A 22558-nucleotide genomic window follows, 5' to 3' on the forward strand; every position below is an offset into this window, starting at 1 on the left:
AGGCCCAAATCCAGTCTGGAGGTCTATGTGAGTGTGTTGCGTGCCCCCTACCTCAATGACATGATGGGGATGCACTGTGTTCCTCTGCTGGTGTGGACACGCACTTGGGCTTGTCCAGTCCTTTTCTGTGAGCTGCAGAATGCAATGTGTGGCTTTTTGCATGTTTATTTGCACGTGCTCTTGTGTTGTTTTTCTATTCATATTTAGCTTACTGTGATTCTGTCTTGGTTGAACAGATTCTCTCATAAGAATTTAGAAAGAAGAGAGTTAAAGTGGATGTTTTAAGTACAGTATGTCTGCCATCTCTTTTTCCACTTGAGGGCTTTCTCTTGTACTTTTTCATCTTACATGCACTGATTTCAAGCTTTATCTCACTCTTAAAGCTACAGTTGGTATCTTTAATTACAAATATTTTTTATCATATTTGCTCAAATTTTCACTGTATCCTGACAGTAGAACACGAGATAGATGTTATGTGAAACAATTAGGTTCCTCTGCCTCCTTTTAGTGCTCCTGATGGGATTTACAAGATTCCATCGGCTGGAGCATTATTAAACTTACCAACTGTAGCTTTGATCTTCCACCGTTTCTGTTCCACATATTTACTGCTCTGTCTCTTCTTTCAGTCCACTTTACCAGATGATGTCTTTGAGAACGGGGGCTGCGGTGTGGCCGAGTGTAAGCGTCTCTCCTTCACCTTTTCGGACACCTCTGGTTCCATGCCCAGCCCCGCACCGAGCTCCCACTCCACAAGCCAGTCCAACCCTGAGATCACAGTCACCCCTCCAGAAATGGACCCGTCACCTACACAAATCCTCCCAACAAGGGAGGACTCCATCGCTGAGGAGCATTTAGTGGAAGAAGAGGAAGAGGAGGAGTACGAAGAAGATGGGGAGACGGGTAGTAGAGGAAGTAGGGGCACTAGTGCCAGCCTCGCCAGTGACGAAGCCGAGGTGGCAGAGGACTCTGAGTGGGAGCGCACGGAGTCCCAGCGAAATTCTAGCTCCAACTGTGGTTCGGCTGCCGCGTCCCTCTGCTCTGACGGCCACCTGTCTACAGTGGCTCCAGAGGATGTTTTCTTAGACCACACTGACGAAATGAAGCCTGTGGAGCTGGACACAGAGGAAGCGGGCAGCCTGACCAGGCAGCTTGTGAAGAGGCTGACGTCTTCGGACATTGTGCCGCCAGGTGAAAGCTCTGCAGATGGAGGGGGAAGTCTGAGCTGGGCAGGAGAGGGGAGCAGGGCTTTCCTGGAGAGCAGCCTGGAGGAGGCCATCCAAAGCCTGCTGATGAGGCTGGAGTCTCTGAATCACCGCTGCCGAGAGCTGCAGGACCTGGAGCAGGAAGTGATGCGTCTGGAGGACTTACTCAAGGTGACTGAACCCTTCTCTGTCTCCCCTTCTAATTTATATTTGCACAATATCTAATATGGGAAAGAGAAATATAGTAGTTTCAGGGAATGTTCCTTCCAAGCAAATGTTTTTATATTTGGTCCACAATAGTAACTAATTACATTACACAATCCTTAAATCGTAAACATCCTCATCAATCAAACAAGAAAAAAAAGGCATGCAAAATGAGTGAGGACTAAATATCAGAACATATAAAAGTGTAAAATTGGTTTGGGTAATATTTGGAAAACTTAATGTGTCGTCTTGTAACAGACAACAACAGACCTTCCACTGTACTTGGGACTTTTATTTTGAAGACTTATTTTGAAGTCCTCCGTAGTGCTTCTGACCCACTGTCAGTATATTTAGAAAACATCTACTCTCTAATGACAATACAAATAAATCAGAAAGTTTGTTAGGAAGAAGAAGAAGAAAAAAGATTGATGACTACTTAAATTGAAAGTAACAAGTTTAGTGACTTATTACTTGTAAAAAGTAATTTGAGTACTTGAGTAACTAGACTGGACTGTAACATGATTTGTTGACCCACTATGTCCTCCCTTCTTCTTCACAGTGCCGTCTCCCGGGTCACAGGAGCCGATCATCCAGCCTCAGTCTGACAGTAGAGAGTGCCCTGGAGAGTTTTGACTTCCTCAACACCTCCGACTTTGATGACGAGGATACCGGAGACGATAATGCCGTTCTCAGTACCCCCCCACAGAGATCTCCGCTTTTCGATACAGACGGAGAAAGGATCGGGTAAGTGGGAGCCGTACGTACGGAGGCACTCTGACATTGACGCTAGGTCAATGTTGGCATTGTTTCATGGCGTTTAACTGCTGTGTAGAATCATCTGCACTAAAAGTTCAAATAAAAGGCTGTTGTTAAGGTATCGCATACCAAAAACCACAGTTCGAGATGAAGTAGGATACAAGTTCCTGGTGCTTGGTTTTAAGTCCGTTCATGCTCAGCTATTCATTCATGCGAGGACAGAAAATCAGAATTGTCTTGCGTCAAAGCATCACCTGATTGAAAACCATTTAATATAAGTACAGTAGATCACTGTTGGTGACTCTGGATATGCGCCTCTCAGTAGCCAGCACCCAGAAGCCAGAGGACACCTGAGTGAAGCCCTGACAGAGGACACCGGGGTGGGCAACAGCGTGGCAGGAAGCCCCCTGCCGCTCACCACTGGAAACGAGAACCTGGACGTTGCTATCGTCATCCACCTGCAGTACTGTAATCACCTCATACAGGTAGGGCTCTCAATGACATCTGAGATCATTTTTTGGGAGTATGAAGGATAAATGGATAGTCATATTTGACATTAACAGTTTACTGCAACATGCCTTTTGCTTCTTCCTGTAATGACAGTTGTTGACCAGTGGGGTAGGTGTGTGGCAGCGTCGCAGTCTTCTCCTCAAACTGTCCGGACAGACTCAGCTGTTAGAAGAACTAGCAGAGCTCAGTGTTGACAAACTGGAAGTAATTACATCTTCTGCAGACGGTAGGTACTGAAAAGTGAAAACCAGTTAGCTTGAATTGTGTTGTATGTGTTTTAACATTGTATCTCAAGAGTAGTCATCTTGCAGCAATTTATGTTTTATAATTTAAGTCTTCTATGAAAGATTATTACCGTGCAACAGAAAGGTTTGAGTTTGAGGGTTGCAGCGTTTGACCGTCTGTTTTGTCCTTTTCTTTCTCAGTTCTCCCGGGCCTCGCAGATCGCCCACAGCTGATGACTCTGTGGTCCGAGTGCAGCGGGTCGGCCGGACTTTTCCACACCACACTGGACAGAGTGTTCAAATACATGAACCAGCGCTACACCGCAGTGCTGCAGGAGAGACACCCACACAGCGCTGACACAGGTTGGATCATCCCTATTATCTTTCTGCAAACAGACCAAAGGTTGCACTTCAAATTAAATGTTTTGTTTGTTTGCAACACGGTCTTGTTCCTGTGTTTTTAATTACTGTTAGGTTTCACCTGAGTCACTATTTTGGTTTTAAAAAAGGGAAAATTTGATCATAGTAGCTGGTAAGAGTTGGTATTTAATAGATCCATACAATGCAAATGTCATTCCAGTTGACTCAAAACAATGTTCTCTGACTTCAGATTCCTTCCTCTTCTCTCCAGTGATTGGTGTCGTAGTGAGCGAGATGGTGGACAGGAGCTATCTGGTGGCGGCACTGAGTCCTACTGCCGCTGAGCTCTCCCAGGACGTCCTGACAGTGTTTCAGTTCCACAGCTACATCTTACAGCATGACGTGCTGGACATGGAGACGCATCTCCTGCATCTGGCCAGAGAAGGTGAGGAAAAGGAGTGACATTCACAACACTGATCAAAACCTTTCTGCCATTGAGTCATGCAAGTTCCTCCACTGTAATCATTCATTGGTCATTCAAAACAAAAGAGAAACTGCAAAGATATCAATCAGAAGAAAAGGTCATGTCTGGTGTACAGAAAAGCCCCCTATTATATTTACACTCTACACGATATATAATGTTTAAACCTCTGACATGTGTCTGTGTCGTCCTTAGAGATGTTTGCAGAGGCTCTGTGCAGTCAGGATTATTCTCGGTGTCTAGCAGAGCTGGAGGAGGTGCCTGTGTCATCCTTGTGGCCTAGAAACAGCACCCTGAGGGCCCTGGCCTCCCTGCTCACTGCAGAGGACCCTCAGGTCAACAAGGCAGCAGCCAACTACCTCTCTTCTGCGTCACACAGCTACTTCAGGATCAGAGTGAGTAGTGGTAAAGAGACTGTGTTTGAGAGATGCGAGTGTTTGGAGGCAAACGGCATTTCAAATAGTGTTGACAGATGCCACCAGCCATGTTTGAATGTTCATGTGGGTTTCTACAGGCAGTGGAGTGCTACACCCAGGCACTGTCAGAGGCTGGAGTTCAGAGCCAGAGGGCGGCCTGTTCCGCTCTCAGCTGTCTGCAGGTCAGTGGCCTATTACATCATCTACAACTGTGATAATGTGAAGATTGGGAGCTAGTTTAGGTCTCCGTTTGTGTCAATCGAGGCTAACTTCCTTTCTAAGAGCTGATATGAAGCTTCAACAGTCTGAGTTGAGTGGTGTCTTCCTGAAGTACGGTCTTCTTTTGGAAGGTGTTGGTTGCGGTGTGTTTGCATGCTGAGCCTCAGTGGAGGGATGCTTCCTGGTAGTTGCGTGTAGGTTTGTTGCTGGGACGCAACACCAGCAACAAAATCTACACCCAATTGCCAGGACGAAGATAACCACTTGATTTGGCCGATGAGACTGTTTAACATCAGCAACAGCTGAACTTTGAAATGCATTTTTGCACAAGGACAGTATGAGGAATGTTCACAGCAACAACATTGTTCTTTCAATGTACGTTACATTTGGCATATAGGTATTCTATTCAGATAGTGTTCACGGCATGGTACGGATTGAATCTGTTTCTATGTTATATTAGTGGTGTACTATGATGGCTAATTAGAACGAGGAAATCATTCCAAATCAGCCCATTGGTGTTTTGCCCTTCTGTGTACTTTGAGAAGTGCCCTCTTCACAGAGCTCTTCTGTCCGTCTGTAGGCAGTAGAGAGCATCAAGGCGGTGGTAGCGCTGTGTGATTCAGCTGATGAAGAGCTTCGCCATGTTGCCATAGAAACCCTGCTCACATTTGGTAAGTAATACATTTATGGAAAATCAAATGTTGCTCAGCTTGGTCTTTGCTACACTTTTACAAATCACTCTATTATCTCTGAAGTGTATTTTACACTTAGGGATGCCACAATGTCAGATTTTCACTACACTATTTTTTTTTGGCCAAAATAATTCACAATAACAATATTGTCTACAGAAAATTTGAAAAACATTATATCATATTCATCTATAACTTTGTTCATTGTGTGTTTTGGCGAGTGTAGGAAGATTTAGAGAGTCTGTAACCATTTAAGAGGTGCTGGATTTTTACCCAATATTATCTTTTGTGTATTATTAACAAGATACCAATATTTCATTTTCGAAATATGATTGTCGTCAATACCAAAAAAAACACCCCATAAAGTATAAAAATACTAATATGATGTATATAAATGTGTTTTTTACAGTATGATACCAAAACAAGTTTATTTTCGTGATAGTTCTGTTGGATTAAACCTCTTTAAAACTTAGCTTGACCTAAAAAAGGCCTACCGAGTCGTCCTCAGGCAAATCTGGACAGCGGATGCTGTTAATTTTTTCAGTGATTTACATACCTCGCCTTTATTTTGACCTGAAGCTGAACTATTTTGACTGCAGGGATACTATTGCAAACAGAAGTAACATTTGCCATCATTTAAAACTGCTTGGGGGGGGATACAGTGCTTATAGATGATCCCTTTTGTTTGTGGCAGGTGAGGAGGGGCGACTGGCGTACGAGCAGCTGGACACGGTGCCTGGAGAAATCATCCGCCTGGGCACACGGCGGGGGAACGCCGTCACCACTGCCTTTTGAGCCATCGCCACCAAAAAGCATCACAAATGACATCTCAACCCCACGCCCGAGGACAGCACTGCTCCTCCCTCAGCTACACCTCACAGGGCTGTTAATGACGGATCACTTTATTGATCTGCTTTTCTGCACAGACTTATGGATCTCTACGTCGCCACATTAGATCACTGTTCTTACCAACACTGCCTCCTCATAGGAACTAACACCAAACAAACTTGTATCAACCACAGAAGACACACAACCTATACCCCTCCTGTACGCACACATTTACACGCCTCGATTCTCCATCACCCTCACTTTCAGACACCCCTACGCTTCACCTCTTCCTTTCCCTGCTTTCTGAGCCAGGCAGACCGGAAACATTGAGTTTAACTGGAGAGCACTTTTGTCTGGACACAAAGCTGCTCCAAAGACTGTGGGAACTAGAATTTGAGCAATGCGTCTTCGCCTTTCACGTAACCTCATTCAAGAAGCCACCGCACCCAACACTTACATCATTTACTCATTGATTAATCATCATCTTGATTGTTACGGAGTCAGTTGTGTCACACAATATACCAACTATGTTCTTTGTATAATCACGGTCTATCATTAGAAATGTTTTCTGGCGCTTTTGAAAGATTTGCACTGTTGTGAGGCATAAATGTGGCATATTTTACACAGCCGGTGTAATGTATGCGCTTGTTTTCAGAATATATTTTTAAGTTGTTTTCTAGTATGTTCCATTTTGAGTTTCAGGGATTCTTGTACAGTTGAAAGATGCGCGATGTGTTGCAGGGAGGACCAATAACAATTTGAGAATGTCTTTCTAAGAGGATGTGAGGATGTGATGTTGTGGTTTAAAAGCTACTTTAACAGCAGTTTTACAGTCAGGAGCAGATTTTGACCTCAGCTATCGATCATTGGGAGGAAAAGGAAAACCTGAAGAGTAGATCTGGAACAGGTCAGCACAGTGCCCACGTTTGACTCGCTCAGCAGTTTATATCAGTTTTCTCATACTTGCAGTTGAACAAGTGCAATTTTTCTGTATATACGTGACCCTTTTGCACCTAGATGACATTAGAGGACGATTGGTAAAGTCAGCTTTGGCCATTTGAGCCTCGATATGGTCAAAGCAGGCAGGTTTCCACCAATACACTCTTGTTGATATATTTTTTTCTAACAGGTACAGAGCAAGTCCAGGGCAATAGATTTGGTTTAGGATTGTGCTCCATTAACTTTACAGAATGGAGAATACTTAAGGCTGAGTAAAAGCCTCATTTTGGCTAACTGCAAATTAATACAGTATGTGAGCTAATTCTTATGAGAAGCTGCGGAATGAGGTTTTTCTTTTTTGGGTCAGTTTTTATTTCCCTCCATCCTAACTGTAATGTGGGAAAACTGACCCGACTATTCCAACGCTTCTCACTGTAACTGTACTACTGAGTCTTGTGCCAGTGCACAACGACAAAACTCACATTTGTTCATAGATCTTATTTATTATTTCCTTGTAATTCTAATATTATTTGGAGTTATACTGTAATAGTTTACGTTATGTAAATGAAATGTATATTTATGTTCTATTTTGGATCAGGTCTCTACTCTTTGAAATATTGTTTAAAAAGACGTCCATTATATTATAATGCGAATGATCTCATGCTTAATTGGAGTTTATTTTGAAGGAATTATATTAGATTATTATTTTGGGGAAGATTACAATATCATTATACTGTTAGAAATCTTAGATTTCTTTTTCCTATACGGTATTGAACACAATGGGACATTATATATTAGAAATGTTACTTTATTACTTAAAAGATTTACTGCAACCAAAGGCCGAATTCATTTTTCAATTTTACTAAGAGCTAATAATTCATAATGGAGAATGTATTTTCAAAACACAATTTGCATTTTGGCCAGAATGAGAATTATATTTCAAAGCACACAATAGGACAAACCCATAATATATGAATCTTGTTATTTGGTTCTAACTGCACAGTCCAAAAGCCATATTGATTAAAAGCAAGTGGTAATATTTTTATGAAATTCATATTTTCTTTTGTAATATCTGTAAATGTGTGAAGTTCTTACTAAAAGCTGAAGATGGTTCAGTTTTTTTTCTAAACCTTTTTTCAAAACATGGTCCATATTTTAAGTAATGGTTACTTTAATTCTTTCATGTGAATAGCATTACAGTATTTTGGTAAAGTATCTAATTCATCCACTCATTTAGTGTTTGTTGAATTTTTTTGAGTGAACTTTTGTTTTAGAAACTTGCAGTTTACCAGTGTTAAGTCAAGTTCATTTATTGGCTGTTCAATTCCTAATCACCACAAAATACAAGTTGTCAAAATGTGCACATCTTATTATCTCTTATGCAGAGAGTAGTTTTAAGAATAACTTGGTACACTTTGTTGAAATTGATCTCTATTCATCTTTGTGGTCAATAGCTTCTGTACTGATCCATTTAGTTGCATACTACACTTCATTGTGTTTGGAAGCATTTCCTCTGCTCATCAAAAGATGCAATAAAGTTTATTTTTAAAATAAGTGTTAAATGACTTGTTAGCTTTGAATTTGTGTTTTACATTTAAGTGGAATACATGTAAAGTAAATTCCACTTTGGATTTTGCAGATATCCAAAGACAAGTGTTTATGAAAATATTCGTAATAGTATAGCTTGGGGAAAAAAAGTTATTAAACAATGGTATGTTGCAAAATCTATTTTAGAAGATTGCATAGTATGTTAAAGAATTCATAGCCATTGTATAATATGGCAAAAAAGTAAAGTCATAGTATAGTATGTCAAAGAAAAGTAATAAGTCATAGTATGTTGAATATTTGATGAAAAAACTCATTGTATGTCACAAAATATTTATGAATCAGCTGTATTGGACAGATACATGGAATGCAAACTTGGTACAGCTAAAAAAAAATATGATCCAAACCAGACATGGATGTGTAGAGAACATGCTGGATTGTTGCAGTATAGAACTGGATCAGCAGCTCCTGAGGCAGGTTGAGCTTCCTGGGCTGGGGAAAGAAGCGCTTTCTCTGCATCATGATTTAGGTGTTTGAGGCCCACTTTAGGTCCAGGAGAAAGTGGATCCCAGAAACCTGAAAGTCTCAGCAGAACTTTAGACTGGCACATATTTCACAACATTGTAAGTTACATTAGTTGTAAAAAAAAAAAGTCATATTATAGCATGTCAAAAATTTCATGAAAAGGGTCATAGTATAGCATTTCAAAAAAGTCATAGTATAGCATGTCGAAAAAAGTAAAAATAAGTCTTATTTTAAACTACTGTGCCTGTGCACAGGCAGTCAACATTTCATAGTCGAAAACCCATAACACATTTTTCTTTAAAAAGTGTTTATTTTACAAAATGTACAAAACTGACATTGCACAATTTTACAGTGTAAACCAAAACAGGGACACGAGCGCGACCGCATCTGGTAGTGTATGTAGCCTTCTGCCCCCAGACTCATAGTAGGAAAAGCGCAGCCATTACAATCACATGGCCGTTTTCCTATCGTTTCCAACCACCAAGAAAAAGGGATGGAGGGGGCTTAGGGGTCCCAACCGGTTTGGGTAGGACATGCAGCCTGTCGACATTAGCCCCACACCAACTATTAGCAAACAGCTAGTAGAGCTGCAAGGCTTGCTGTTATTCTGTAGACACAAAAACATTCCCTCAGTACCTTCACATTGGCATCATTAATGGCTCTGGGCTATGCAAGTGTCCCAATAAGCCGGGACAATGAGCCTGGTCAAAAAAAAAAAAAAAAAAGCGGCCATAATAAACAGAAGCAACTGAAAATAATTGAGCCATCATTTATTTGACTTGTTAACATGTCTGCTGTGTGAAAGGCCTCTATGGCTTAGTTTTGAACACTTTAGTTGAACTGAAAGTACAGCAAAACATAAATTAAAAAGAATAAAACCAGCCCCAATCTGTTAAAGGGTTAAAAACATAAAATGACCGGCGTTTCAAAACTATTGCCGCTTGAAGTACGTGAATTATTTTGAAACGCCAATTCAGTCAAAAAGATGGCCACCTGTTGCCAAAGCACAAATGCTGCCGACTTGTATAAAAAGGTCAAAGTCCCATGACATACAAGAGTTGTGTCAGTTAATCCTGCTCTCCTGAGGGTCCAGCTTGTTCGTGGTCTGAGGTCTCTTCTTCATCTGAATCACACAAACTGTCGTCACAGTCTTCTTCCTCACTGTGGTCACGCTCATCCTCATCGTCTTCCACATCAAGAGCAATCTCCCTCAGTTCCGCCAGATTGTCTGGGCTCTCCCCAGTCAGCCTCTTTAAAAAAAAAAATATTAAAATAAAATGTAAATACATGGCAGTACATACATGCGATGACAAATTAAGCGGTAAAGACTTAAGGAACTTCAAGCATTCATAGAGGCTTGAATTTGAACGAGGTAATTTACCAGTATAGGTCAAGCTTGACAACAGACATCAGGATATTACAGACAATATTGTGCCTACCTCAATCATATCAGCCATGTACTGGACGTGTTGTGCCAGCTCCTGTAGCTCTGCATTTTCAGAAGTTAGCTGTGTTATCTGGTCATCTTTGGCTTCAATGTCTTTGTGTAACTGGTTTAAATTTTAAAAATAAAATATATTAGAAACACATTATGCTTGAAAAGACCAACAAAAGCAGAACCATGGCACAATGGGCAAACTGAATAGAGCTACAATATACAAGCGGTTTCAGAATGCATTTTACAGACGATATAACACTGTAATCACAGGCTAATCAAAAAGAAAGACACAAGACATTTTGGAGCAGGCATAAACTCCAGATTTCCAAATAATCTCAAATTGAAAGCAATTCCACTGAGGCACCAATCCTGTAATAAACCTGTACACTCAAAGATAAACGGATTTCAATGAGTGCATTTAAGTGCAACGTTACTTTAACACTCAGTGCCAGCTGAACTGAAGCCAGCTAAGGTCGAGACAGTGGGAGCGTGGGAACAATTCAAGCGACAGCTAAACATTAGCCATCTCTCTTAGAGATTAACTCACCTTCTCGTTCTCCTGTAAAACATTGTACAAGGCCTTCCGACGCTCCTCTGCCATCGCTTTCCAGTAGGTGGGAGGGGGAGTTTCTACGACAGTGACAGACATTTAGCTCAAGGTAGAGAAAATCATTTTGGGGTAGATTCCATACAATATGTAACATATTGATAATGGATTCTTACCTACAACCATAAGTTCATATGCATCATTGGTCATGCCATTTGTCAAACACTGAGCTTCTTCCGTTTGTGTAGACTTGACTTCTACCTTCACCCTCTTTGGACCTCTAGTTGGTTCTGCGCTCCACTGTTTCCTTTTGGGGATCACCTTTCCCAACTAAAGACAAAAAATACACAAGATGGAACAATTTAAATGTTGAAACCCACTAAAGGCGGCAACAGATCAATTGTTCTTTTAGTGGAACAAGTCTACACAAATTGATCTAATGCAAACATGGACAAAATAAACCCCAAATCAAATGACCTCTTGCAACAAGTCATTACATACCTGAGCCGACCTTCCCAAGTCTTTGTTGCCAGCTGAGGGCTGGAGGACCTGCAGGGTTTGCCTGGGACATCCCATTGCCTTTTGAGATGGTGTGAAAAGGCTCTGGGAGTGGAAGACAAAAGCCCAGTGTTAGCTTACAGAGTAGATCACAATTCACAGATATGAGAATGGTTAATAAAGGGAAAAAATCCTGAACACTTACCAGTTGCATTTTGAGAAACTCACCGAGTCACACGGGAACTTAACATGAGCAGTGTTCTCATTTTCAAAGTCTCTATTCACGAGGACTTAGCGTCACTTTACATGCTTTACTTTAGTTACACAGTCACCATGGGAAAGAGGGCAGGAGTGAAGTGGCTTACAACACTAACAACGCTGCTGCCATGTGCAACAGGGCCCACGGGTGTCAGAACGGGGGCAACATTTAACAGCCGTGGGAAAGTTACTCCTCGAGGCTCATTACAGAGGCGCAAACATGCTCCCTCTGTTAATGTTTGGCCACAGCTTCACAACCCTGCTGCGCCGAAAAAGCTGTGAGGGAGAGAATGTCTGGACCGACACCCATTAATAAGAGACAATTCATGCCCATTCATTTAACAGACACGTCTTAAACAGATACTAAACTAGTTACTCACCTTTGGATTCTCATGAGACCTCTGCTGGCCATGTTTTAGCTTTCCGCTGAAACTCATTTTCCTTCAATAGACCTGGTGGAGAAATACAACGTCACTTGGCATTAAAGCGTACAGGAAGTTCAACGTGTGTTACGTTGAAGGGGAAAAAGTGCCAAAATAAGATAGCTTTAGTTTCCAAATTAGATGGTAACTTTATGGCATTCGCTTACGCGTTAATTGTAATGCTACCACATTAGCCTTTAACAAAAAGACTATAGAGTCTAAAGTTAGTCACAAGAGTATCGTTACATGTGTCGCCACCGCTGTAAGAAAGGGTCAACTGACTCACCTAACGTTAAGTCTACAAACATTTAAGAGACGACGGCTAAGGCTAGCACAGCGGCAGTTGGTGTTAGTAGTAATTAAGGAAGCAGCACATGTGAAGACGATTACATTAAGTCAATATTAATGGTGCTAAACGTTAAACAGTCTTACCGTTGGTGAGTAAAAACACGACGTTGTTGAGTCTCCTGTATTCTCTCCTCCAAAGATCGCGCGCCAGTGGCTTAAATACGTCTAATCAGTCACGTGATAAAGAGGCCAATCACGAGCAAGCTTTCCGAGCAGTTGTTTTTTTTTCCCTCTTGCGGTCACATGTCAAAACACGTCACATCTTTGTAGTTGACTGTGCAGCCATTTTGGGGAGGCTGTCGTCGAGCTTGTCTGTGCCGTTACCAGCTGCCTAAAATCACACAAAGAAACCAAACGGACAAACGTTGGACGACACACGCCGTTAAAGATGGGCCCGCCGGGAGACAGAACACGCCACACGTCGACTGAAAGAACGGAGGATTCCAGCTGGATTGTCGATTTATCTTGACATGGCATGCGGCAGGGCGAGTCGGAGGTTGTGACGACTGAAGAAAAGAAGAGAAAGAAAAACAAGTGCAGCAAACACCTCGAAACTTCAGACGTGAAAAGGGGAGATTTTGTTTAGCTAACGTTTATTGCGCCACTCAGCGTTTTGTCGTTGGTTGGCTATTGATTCCCTTCCTGTTTTTTTGTCGATTAAGTTGTTGACAAGACGCGACTGAAGCTAACTATACCTAAAGCTAACATGCTAAGCACGAGCAACACCAGTTAGTCAGTCACCCCTGCAGGTCTCTTGACTCTCACAACACTGGCAGTCGCGTTGAACCTGGCGAGAAAATGTAAACGCGTAGAAAGATGACTGTACGCTAGCTAGCCAACCACACTTGGGCCTCAATTAAGCCAATCAGTCAGAAGATAAGATGTAGCTATCTCGTCGGTTCACTACTAGTTAGTGTTGGAAGTGAATGCCTAGATTAGCTTGCTAGCTCACCTTAGCTAGTGCGCTAAAAATACGCCCACATCATGACTATCAGCAGTGGCAGCAGCGCAGGCCGTGGGCCAAGTGAGTGGCAGTAAAAGTCAAGGAAATGTCAAGGTACTTTCGCAGTAGTCTTCGATGTTACCCGGTGCCAATATCTCCTGGCATCTGTATTTACCTGCCATGTTCGTCTGTATCCCCAACCCGTCTTTAACACGCACATAACGCTGTATATCTACAGAGAAACAACCACACTTTGATAGCCATGGATGAGGGACTTTGAAATGACCCACGTAATAGAATATTTGTCCGCTTGCTAGTCTCTGTAGTCCTCAATTTCACGAGCAAAAAGTATATTGTCGGTATGGGTTTTTACAGTAGCAGCCATTTTTGTTGATTTCAGTACAATTCTCAGTAAAAAAAGAAAAATTTGAGTTGCTCTTTTCTTTAAAACTCTGTTGTTGTCGATGGCAGGTTGAAAAACACTCATTTGACTTGACTTAATCATGTCTTAAAACATGGATTTCTGAACAAGTAATAAGGAGATGTAGTCATAGCTTGTTGACCAACCCCCTCCTAAACACTGCCCTTTTACAAAAAAATTAAAAAATGACTTAGTATTGTTTCTGATTTGTTGAACTTCTCAGTTGGTAGTGGGTATTTTAGAGATCTAGCCTAGAGTTGTTCGATGCGTTGTCTCTGCAAAGGGTAGCTACCTCCATCCTTTATCCAACGTATAAATACAAAAGTACAGAGTTTTGCCAAAATATTCTGCACGAGAGAAGAAGACACTACCATCGAAATCTAACCATGGGGGACCCAACTTCACGAAGAAATCACACACGAAATCGACTACGAGCTCAACTTCGGAAGAAAAGGGAATCTTTGGCTGATCAGTTTGACTTCAAGATCTATATAGCCTTCGTTTTCAAAGAAAAGGTTCGTCAGTAAAATGGACGAATGCAGTAATTATTGACAATCTGAAATCATACTCGTCTCTCATACTTTGACATCATTTTCTCCATCTCTTTGCTCATTACACGATTAAGTGTCTCATTCAGACCGGTTCCTTTTTATATGCCCATAGCAAAATTATGACTTTAAATATGTTTGTTCCTGTGTTTGTTTTCATTGCAGAAGAAGAAGTCTGCACTTTTTGAGGTAGCTGAAGTGGTGCCAGTGATGACCAACAACTATGAAGAAAACATCCTACGAGGTGTGCGAGATTCCAGCTACTCTCTCGAGAGTTCAATAGAACTCCTGCAAAAAGATGTTGTGCAACTGCACGCCCCCCGATACCAGTCAATGCGAAGGGTAAGCCGGTGCGTCGTCTCAGGAGGGGATTGCTTGAAGAAGACAAAAGTCCAGTTGTGTTTTACATTGTTTTCTCTCCGCTCAGGATGTGATAGGCTGCACACAGGAGATGGACTTCATCCTTTGGCCACGCAACGATATTGAGAAGATCGTCTGTCTACTGTTCTCCAGGTGGAAGGGGGCTGATGATGAAGCCTTTAGGCCTGTTCAGGTCAGAACTTGGCACCTCGGCAGATTACTGGAGAGCTGCAACTGAATTATTTTCATTATCAATTAATATGCCGATCACTTTCTAGATTAGTCGATTGAAAACCGTTTTTAAATGAAGAATAACCTTGTGCATGTTATATAACCAGATTTGCACATTTAGACGTGTTAAATCGTACACTACCAAAGACATATTAATTTGTGAATCACCCTGCTTTAGTCTATATGAAACAAAATGTACTTCTTGGCTCACAAGACCCTCCTCTGTTTTACAGGCCAAGTTCGAATTTCATCATGGAGACTACGAGAAGCAGTGCTTGCATGCTTTGGGTCGTAAAGACAAGGCTGGAATGGTCATGAACAACCCAACTCAGTCTGTATTTCTCTTCATGGATAGACAGCACTTACAGGTGAGTCAGTCCACTGAAATTATGTTACTGATTTGACTGGAACCGTAACCCCCGACAGCATCCTAACGCACTTGACCGCAAATGTTCTCTGTCCACCTCTCTTGCAGACTCCTAAAACCAAGGCCACAGTGTTCAAGTTGTGCAGCCTCTGCCTATACTTGCCTCAGGACCAGCTGACCTGCTGGGGTGTGGGAGACATCGAGGATCACCTCCGCCCATACATGCCTGATTGAGGCTTCCTGCATCACCCAGCCACACAGGAAAAAGCCCTTCCCCTCCCTCCTGCCTAAGCCTTCAGAAGCAAATTGATGTACTCATCTCCATTCATTTCCTTTTAAAAGATTTGAACTTGTGCTTGGATCTCTCCTGTTTTTGTTACCTACTCGTTCTCCCCTCCCTGACCTGAAGCTGATTCAGTTCCCATCCTTGTCTTTTTTTCCCCCTCATGCTCCCAATGTTCCTCCTCTTCTCTTTGCCATTTTTGGATTGGTTCCCCCATTTTTTTCCCTTTTACTCCCTCTTCATTCCCCCCTTTACTCACTCATGCATTTTTGTTCATTTGAACCTGCACGAACATTGATTTTGAGTGGTTGGTTGTTCTCTTGGAGCCGCACTATCAACAGCACCGGTCATTGAAGGAACTCTTTATGTTGCATCAAAACAGGAACAAACAATACAGGTCTTCACGGTGGTTCTCAGACGGACGTGTTTAATATCCTTGTTGTCATAAGAAAGGTTTGTTAAAGCTTGTTTGTAATGTCAATGGGGTTTCTAGAACAACTTTACACAATCTTTTGACCAAGGACAGGTGTGAATAGGTGTTTAAACACCTGTGTAAGCAAAGAAAACAAGATGAACAATATTTGTCAAATCATATGGTGTAGGTATTGCTTCTTAAAAACGCCTTAGTTTATTTTTTTTGCTGGACTTTAAAAAAAAAAATGTTTTGGTGTCATTTGCTTTCCTCTAAGACATGCTAGGCAGGCCTTTGCTAACATCTTGAGTGGCTTGAAAGGCATTGTACACAAAGTTGAGACGTGTTGGTTAGATGTTGGTCATTGTCACCATTCAAGCACCATTCATTTATGCTACTGAGATCTGTTGTTTTATTTGGGATGTGGGGTGGTGAAAAACTGAAATGGTGACATACTTAATGTTTAACTTGCCTAACAAAGTTGCTGAAGCTAACTGATTTGTTTAATTTGACCTACTAAAATGAAAATAATTTGCTGCCATGCTCATCAAATTAAAATTGGGCTTGCTTGTCAAAGAATATTAAGTACATAGTTCATATAATTTTGCTCCTTGTTGATTCAGTGTGTTCAGTTAAAAGGGTATTAGGCGTGTAACTTCTGGTTTTTTTTTCTGTTGATTCTCAAGTCAATACTGCTGAGCATATCCCAATACAATGCAAATTCTGAAAGCATAACTCTTGTCTATTTGTTTTATTGCATGTGCATGAAATGGTAACATTGATACAGTAGTTCGGTCAGAATTGACTGACCATACAGCTATTAGTATGTATTACCTCTGCAACAGAGGCAGCAACCTTCATTTAGTAACCTGCCAACATGGATTTGTTGCACTCACCACTGCTGTCATCTCCTTGGTACACAGTGGTTTTAAGAACTATTTCCCTTAGTCCCTTGTTTTGACAGTTCACATGATATGTAATTTACAGACAGGCACAGAGGGGGGACAGTCTAGCTGCTGCCGAGGTGTTTTGTGTGTCTCCCTTGTGCTATGAGCTTCCCTGTGGCCTTGTTGGTGAGGTCTACAGTGGCAAACGCCAGTGTCCGTCCTTGCTTCAGAACCTGAGCAGTGATGAGTACGTCCTCTCCTATCTTCGCAGCATTCATGTATCTGTAAGACATTGACATTTGCACTTTATGGAGTTGATCTTCAACCTGTTTAACACACTAAAAGGCCTGAAAACAGGGCTGTAGATACCACTGAAGACATGGAGATCATGCCCTCTGTATTTTATCTGGGGAATTTGGGGCTTTTTAGGAAACAAAACGTTACAAAAAACTATATATGTTCTGATGTAAGTAGGTTGAGCAAATATGTAAGCTGATTGAAATATTCAAATCAAAAAATCTGAAACATTTTAGATTTTCTTATTGGTAATCCGTCACTCAAAAGTCAGCCATACCTAAATGTATTATAAATCTGTAAAATATGGTTAAACCTTAATGATACTAGATGTATGCGTTTTTAAACGTCCATTTATATTTCACAGGTAATGTTTATGGTTTTGTTTTGTTCAAGGTTTATGGGGATCAGCGGGGAAACCACCTGAGCTTTGACATTGTTCATGGACTCACGTTATGTTCATATCCACACTGACTCCCGGTGCTCCCCTCTCAGTGTACATGATCGCCATGGTGGATATGACATCGACCAGGGTGGCTGTCAACCCGCCGTGGAGCGTCCCTCCGCGGTTGGTGTGCTCCTCGTCCACCCGCATCTCACACACCACCTTACCTGGACTGGCAGACAAGACGTCCACCTGAAGGACACACGCATGGCTACCTGTTACAGTGCAACAATGCGGATGATATCCGGCTACGTAACCCGTTGCGTTTAAAAAGTGAATTACAACATGTAACGTTACTCAGTCACAGAAATACATATTAAAATCGTCAAATGTTTCAGAATGCGTATGTTTACCTTGCTCAGGACTTTGTCGAAGCCGGAATGATCTACCATCGCCCTCATTATTTGTTTTAACGAGTTTAAAGACATTGAAACCATATTTAACGCTAGCTAAATAGAGGCGGTCAATGTCAAACCGTAACCGTCTGTGGACAAACTTCTGTTTACCTCAAACCGGAAACTGTTGCGTTGAATAAATCGTCCGGGCGAAGTTTACAGCTAATTTAGCTAAATTGCATTTCGATGTAATTTTGGTTAACAATGCAAACAGGTCCCCATTAATAGCAATATGTGGTGATATTAATTGGTAACTGCACATGTAATCTATAGTTGTTCACGTTTAGGCATACAAAGTAACGTTTCTATTGTGCTTCGCTGTGATTTGTTGGAACGTCAGTTAGAAAATTTACCCGGACGCCTTTCACTGGTGCACCTGCGATAACTTGCAGAAAAAAAACATGGACTAATGTTTGCATTACTCTACTTCTCCTGTGTAATTCCGTAAGCAAAACGAGTGGCTGGAAAACATGGCTTCTAATGTTGTATCAGACTCGGACAAACCATCGGTTTCTAATGTGGAACAAAGCAGAAGTGGCCTCTGCGATGAGTTTGCTGCAATAACAGGAACCGACAGCGCTGTGGCTCAGTGCTACTTGGCTGAAAACGAGTGGGAGATGGAGGTACAGTAGACAACTGAGGCCTCTCAGTTGTGACTTTAACTGTAGGCCACTGTTGCAGCTAAATACAGAATGCCATGATGATGATGATGATGATGATGTGGCAAGTTTTTGCAATTCAGCACTGCTGCAGTTTATTTCACTGATTAGGTCAGCCTCTAAGGCTTAAAAAAAAGTGCTAAAAATGTTTACAAATCTGTTATGGATGTCATGAAAATCTAAAAGCAGTTGACCCTGATGGACATTTCCCATTACCTTTCTATCAGAGAGCTTTGAACTCATTCTTTGAGGCTCATTTGGAGAAAGTATTTGAAGAAGATTTTCCAGACGGTGAGACCAGCCCCAAAGCAAAGAGGCAGAAAGTTGAGGAAAAACCTCCAGCAGACTGGTAAGTCTACAGTCTTCCCTCCTTTGACACTCCAAGTTACTTAATGTGTTCAGTAACTCCAAATGAATCAACAGTCTGTGAACAATTTCCAGTATAGATTTGACTGAAGACAGTCCGGCATCCGCACGCAAATCCTCAGAAGAAGAAGACGACAATAAGCTGTCACTGATCTGCTGGAACGTGGATGGACTCGATACAGACAACCTTGGAGAGCGCGCCAGAGGCCTGTGCTCCTTCTTAGTCTTGTAAACTCGTTTATCTACACTGTTATTCCTTGTTGGCATCACTTGATATAAAACTGTATTTAAACTGTTTATATCAGAGGTCAGCTGCACCTGAAGAAACAAAAGATGGCAGAGAGCATTTAAAAGGTGAATCTTGTCTTCATGTAGATACACTCCTGACGTGGTGTTCCTACAGGAGCTCATTCCACCTTACGTCCAGTACTTGAAGAAACGGGCCGTCAGCTACCTAATCATTGAAGGTACCTTATGCTCAACAGGCCTTTTTTCACCAAATACTTTTTGACATGTCAAAGGAGGAAAAACACAGCTGCAAATAATAAAATCAAATAAAATGAATAATATCTGAATTCCATTTAGCTACTTCAGTGTTAGGGTCCTTGTATTGTGCATGCTGGCTCACTGTCACACTGCTTTGGCTTACTGGGACACTTGAAGAGAACAGAGCCTGTGCTTTTCCTCACATGACAAGTCAAAATGTCTGCTGTGTAAAATACCTATGATGTAGGTATTTTCCCTGGAGATTTGTCTACGCTCCTGTTGCAGTGAACTCTACTATTTTTATTACATGATGGCTGTCTGGTCATACCAGTTGAACTAAATACCAAAATAAATAAACTGAGACCAGAAGTTTAAACTATCCTCTGAACTTTTGCTGACCAGGTGGCGAGGATAATTACTTCACCGGGATGATGCTGAAGAAGACACGGGTCAAATTTTTGGAGAGCGAGATAGTATCTTACCCTACAACTCAAATGATGAGGAATCTGCTTGTAGCTCAGGTTCGGGCAAGGATAGTTCAGTCCAAATACTCGAGCCATGTTCAGCTCACCTTAATTGATACAAAGTTGTCTTTTTCTCATGGAAATCAGGTGACATTCAAAGGCCAGAAGCTGTGTCTGTTGACGTCCCACCTCGAGAGCTGTAAAGGCCAAGCAGAGGAACGGATGAAACAGCTGCGTGTGGTGCTTCAGAGGATGAGAGAGGCACCCGAGGATGTCACCGTCCTGTTTGGAGGGGACACAAACCTGAGGGACACTGAGGTCAGTCGTTTGTCTTGGCATCGCAACAATGGTGTTTATGCTTGCATTTTTTTTTTTTCCCTCTACATGTTATCACACAGTGTACCTCTTTAAAATGATTCCCCCGGGCTCCATCTCAGGTTGCCAAGGTGGGTCTGCCCTCCAGTGTCTGCGATGTGTGGGAACGACTGGGAAAGCAGGAGCACTGCCGCTACACATGGGACACCAAAGCCAACAACAACAAGACTGTTCCTTACGTCTGTCGCTGCCGCTTCGACCGGGTCTACTTCCGCCCTGCTGCCAAGGACGGCGTCCCACGCCTGGCCCCGGACCACATGGCCCTGGTGGGGCTGGAGAAGCTGGACTGTGGACGCTTCACTAGTGATCACTGGGGAATCTACTGTAGCTTCTCTGCTGCGTAGACATGCACTAAACAACCTAAAACACGCCAGTTCTCAGATCAGCTAGTGCAGTTTGTTGTGTGTGTTTTTCGGTCAGTACAAAGAAAATGATCTGCCCTCATCTGAGGTTGGTTAACTGTACATTTTATATTTTGATTTGTCAGTTTTATCTTCTAATGGGTCTCTTATTGAAGTCTTTGCTTTTTCGAGTTTTTTTTCTTTCTTTAAAATTGGTAAATAAAGGTAGAAAGCACCGATAAATGTTGCAGCACTGTGTATGTGTAGTATTGATATCTGAGCACTAGAGAGCACTACAGAGTTCAATTGCAATTGATAAAAAAGTGACATTTTCTGACGGCAGCACGGAGTTCAGTATTTACATAAAAAGAAAAAAATATCAATCTGAATAGCGACTCCGTAATTTAAGCTATATGAACATGACCCAACAGCAAACAAACTCAAACCCATTAAAACATGGACACAAAACCATGAGTGCAGCCCTTATTTATATCATTAATACACCTGTGGTTTTCGTGCTATGTCACAAAAGGTGTGTTGTGAAATAGGCATATTAGAATAATATGATTTACTTGCACCTATAATCTACAATTCTATACTATGACCTCAGTTCTACCCCAAAACCTCCTCAGTCTCTGCCATCAACCTCCCTCGTCTCTCTCTGTAATGCTCTCTTCAGATCTCAGTGTGTTTTCATGTTTCTACAGCAGTCACACACAGTGAAAAAGAGCTGACCTTAGGAGAGGACACAGATGCGACTTTACCCTGGAAGCAGGCGTCATCAGAACAGGCCTCCCTCCCCCGTTTGTCCCCTGCTCAATGGTTCCTAATTAGCAAGGACACATGAGCTACGTCTGTCCAGCTCTAATGAGTTTACCTAAAGCTTTAAAGATGTCTTTAAATGTCTTAGTGTCCCACTACGATTCTAAAACCCAATGAGATTCACATTTGACAAAGAAATGCAGGAAATACAATGCAGGAAAATGCAGGAAATACAATGCAGGAAATACATTTAAGAAGCTAGAACTAGGGACATGTGCTTTTTTTTGTTGATAATCCAGAATGTCATAATGCAATTAACCCTTAAACATAGATTAAGGGTCAGCATGGATGGTCAGAGACGAGGTCATGTTCTACAATAGAAATAAATTGATATTAGCTTCCAGCCCTGTACTGGCTTGGAGCTAAGATCAATGTATTTCTAGCAGCATGATGAGCAGCAAAGCATTGTCAGATATCGGAGTAAACTTGTTTTCCATGGTCCCTTGGAAGTGCACTATGTTGCCATAATTTGTGTACTGAGCAGTTTCCCACGTCAGCATAGAGGAGAGCCACAGCTGGTCATAGATGGTACAGATGGAGGCTGTCCGGGCCAAGAAAATAGTCATGTGATCTCTCCACCTGCCTTGAGCAGGATTCCTGCTATTCCAGGCCTATCAACCTTTCCCTCCTCCACCAAGCTTTCCTCTGGAAGGCTGCGTAGACGTATTCCAAGATCATTTTTTTTTTTTTCAAGCACCGACAGCATCGCAGATGTATTTTTGGAGCTTTCCTCCAAAAGCGTAGCCCTCAGTGAGATCTCGGGCTTTCATTTGAGGCCCGTCAAAATGAATGTTCTTGGTTTTGCGTCGACGTATCCGTGCGCTGGCGGAGAGGCTCTGGGATGAGGTTTTGTCCTTTGAGGCGGGGTTAGATGATGATGGATCGGACACAGCTCTGACCCGAGCCCGGAAGAGATCGGTGGGTTGTGTGAAGATCAGCAGACAAATGTTTTCCGCAGCTCCTGGTAACAGATGGAGAAATAAAATGCAAGGAGTGTTTGTCTGCTGCTGTGGCTGGGCTTCTCTCTGGGTTTTTGTATTTTTTTTATGC

General features: G+C 42.0%; 5 protein-coding genes across 8 annotated transcripts in view; 3 read left to right on the top strand and 2 right to left on the bottom strand.

Annotated features, from left to right (window-relative positions):
• Positions 1-8390, top strand: part of ripor2 (RHO family interacting cell polarization regulator 2) — a 50675-nt gene extending 42285 nt beyond the window's left edge. For 2 of the 4 annotated variants that reach the window (XM_076106041.1, XM_076106044.1), the window contains exons 13-22: positions 627-1373; positions 1966-2150; positions 2485-2647; positions 2766-2898; positions 3098-3259; positions 3507-3701; positions 3933-4132; positions 4252-4335; positions 4953-5043; positions 5756-8390. In XM_076106041.1, coding sequence (XP_075962156.1) covers positions 627-1373; positions 1966-2150; positions 2485-2647; positions 2766-2898; positions 3098-3259; positions 3507-3701; positions 3933-4132; positions 4252-4335; positions 4953-5043; positions 5756-5856 — 2061 coding nt within the window. In that variant the 3' untranslated portion in view covers positions 5857-8390. The remainder of the gene's footprint in view (positions 1-626; positions 1374-1965; positions 2151-2484; positions 2648-2765; positions 2899-3097; positions 3260-3506; positions 3702-3932; positions 4133-4251; positions 4336-4952; positions 5044-5755) is intronic. The other 2 variants (XM_076106042.1, XM_076106043.1) reach the window with 2 other exon arrangements.
• A 798-nt stretch (positions 8391-9188) lies between these two features.
• Positions 9189-13372, bottom strand: gmnn (geminin DNA replication inhibitor). The gene is made up of 7 exons (XM_076106048.1): positions 12494-13372; positions 12020-12091; positions 11385-11486; positions 11060-11213; positions 10884-10966; positions 10338-10448; positions 9189-10148 (listed from the first exon to the last, which is right to left on the bottom strand). Exons 2-7 carry the CDS (start codon positions 12074-12076, stop codon positions 9966-9968), a joined length of 690 nt encoding a protein of 229 aa, XP_075962163.1. The 5' UTR covers positions 12077-12091; positions 12494-13372; the 3' UTR covers positions 9189-9965.
• On the top strand, positions 12659-16709 carry cunh6orf62 (chromosome unknown C6orf62 homolog). Its single transcript, XM_076106046.1, has 5 exons — positions 12659-14288; positions 14487-14663; positions 14749-14874; positions 15146-15280; positions 15388-16709. Exons 1-5 carry the CDS (start codon positions 14160-14162, stop codon positions 15511-15513), a joined length of 693 nt encoding a protein of 230 aa, XP_075962161.1. The 5' UTR covers positions 12659-14159; the 3' UTR covers positions 15514-16709.
• On the bottom strand, positions 15789-18117 carry acot13 (acyl-CoA thioesterase 13). The gene is made up of 3 exons (XM_076106049.1): positions 17954-18117; positions 17608-17792; positions 15789-17143 (listed from the first exon to the last, which is right to left on the bottom strand). The coding sequence occupies exons 1-3, from the start codon at positions 18035-18037 to the stop codon at positions 16984-16986; spliced, it is 429 nt and encodes a 142-aa protein (XP_075962164.1). The 5' UTR covers positions 18038-18117; the 3' UTR covers positions 15789-16983.
• A 227-nt stretch (positions 18118-18344) lies between these two features.
• Positions 18345-20929, top strand: tdp2b (tyrosyl-DNA phosphodiesterase 2b). The gene is made up of 7 exons (XM_076106045.1): positions 18345-18618; positions 18882-19003; positions 19096-19248; positions 19396-19487; positions 19909-20027; positions 20118-20288; positions 20408-20929. Exons 1-7 carry the CDS (start codon positions 18466-18468, stop codon positions 20687-20689), a joined length of 1092 nt encoding a protein of 363 aa, XP_075962160.1. The 5' UTR covers positions 18345-18465; the 3' UTR covers positions 20690-20929.
• The last annotated feature ends 1629 nt before the right edge of the window (positions 20930-22558 follow it).

Source organism: Anarhichas minor, unplaced genomic scaffold, assembly GCF_050575085.1.
Source record: "Anarhichas minor isolate MPS153535 unplaced genomic scaffold, ASM5057508v1 ptg000033l, whole genome shotgun sequence".
In the NCBI taxonomy this organism is placed as follows: Eukaryota; Metazoa; Chordata; class Actinopteri; order Perciformes; family Anarhichadidae; genus Anarhichas; species Anarhichas minor.

What these genes read in the sequence shown, in the direction of transcription:
- gmnn (XM_076106048.1), bottom strand. Translation starts at nt 12,076, where the DNA reads ATGAGTTTCAGCGGAAAGCTAAAACATGGCCAGCAGAGGTCTCATGAG. An exon ending in ACTTGGGAAGGTCGGCTCAG is followed by an intron (nt 11,214 to 11,384) that starts GTATGTAATGAC and finishes TTTTGTCTTTAG; the next exon opens with TTGGGAAAGGTGATCCCCAA. An exon ending in ATATGAACTTATGGTTGTAG is followed by an intron (nt 10,967 to 11,059) that starts GTAAGAATCCAT and finishes TCACTGTCGTAG; the next exon opens with AAACTCCCCCTCCCACCTAC.
- cunh6orf62 (XM_076106046.1), top strand. Translation starts at nt 14,160, where the DNA reads ATGGGGGACCCAACTTCACGAAGAAATCACACACGAAATCGACTACGA. An exon ending in GATACCAGTCAATGCGAAGG is followed by an intron (nt 14,664 to 14,748) that starts GTAAGCCGGTGC and finishes CTCTCCGCTCAG; the next exon opens with GATGTGATAGGCTGCACACA. An exon ending in TGGATAGACAGCACTTACAG is followed by an intron (nt 15,281 to 15,387) that starts GTGAGTCAGTCC and finishes CCTCTCTTGCAG; the next exon opens with ACTCCTAAAACCAAGGCCAC.
- acot13 (XM_076106049.1), bottom strand. Translation starts at nt 18,037, where the DNA reads ATGGTTTCAATGTCTTTAAACTCGTTAAAACAAATAATGAGGGCGATG. An exon ending in TCGACAAAGTCCTGAGCAAG is followed by an intron (nt 17,793 to 17,953) that starts GTAAACATACGC and finishes TGTGTCCTTCAG; the next exon opens with GTGGACGTCTTGTCTGCCAG. An exon ending in AGTGTGGATATGAACATAAC is followed by an intron (nt 17,144 to 17,607) that starts GTGAGTCCATGA and finishes AATGTCTTACAG; the next exon opens with ATACATGAATGCTGCGAAGA.
- tdp2b (XM_076106045.1), top strand. Translation starts at nt 18,466, where the DNA reads ATGGCTTCTAATGTTGTATCAGACTCGGACAAACCATCGGTTTCTAAT. An exon ending in AAAACGAGTGGGAGATGGAG is followed by an intron (nt 18,619 to 18,881) that starts GTACAGTAGACA and finishes CCTTTCTATCAG; the next exon opens with AGAGCTTTGAACTCATTCTT. An exon ending in GGAATCTGCTTGTAGCTCAG is followed by an intron (nt 20,028 to 20,117) that starts GTTCGGGCAAGG and finishes CATGGAAATCAG; the next exon opens with GTGACATTCAAAGGCCAGAA.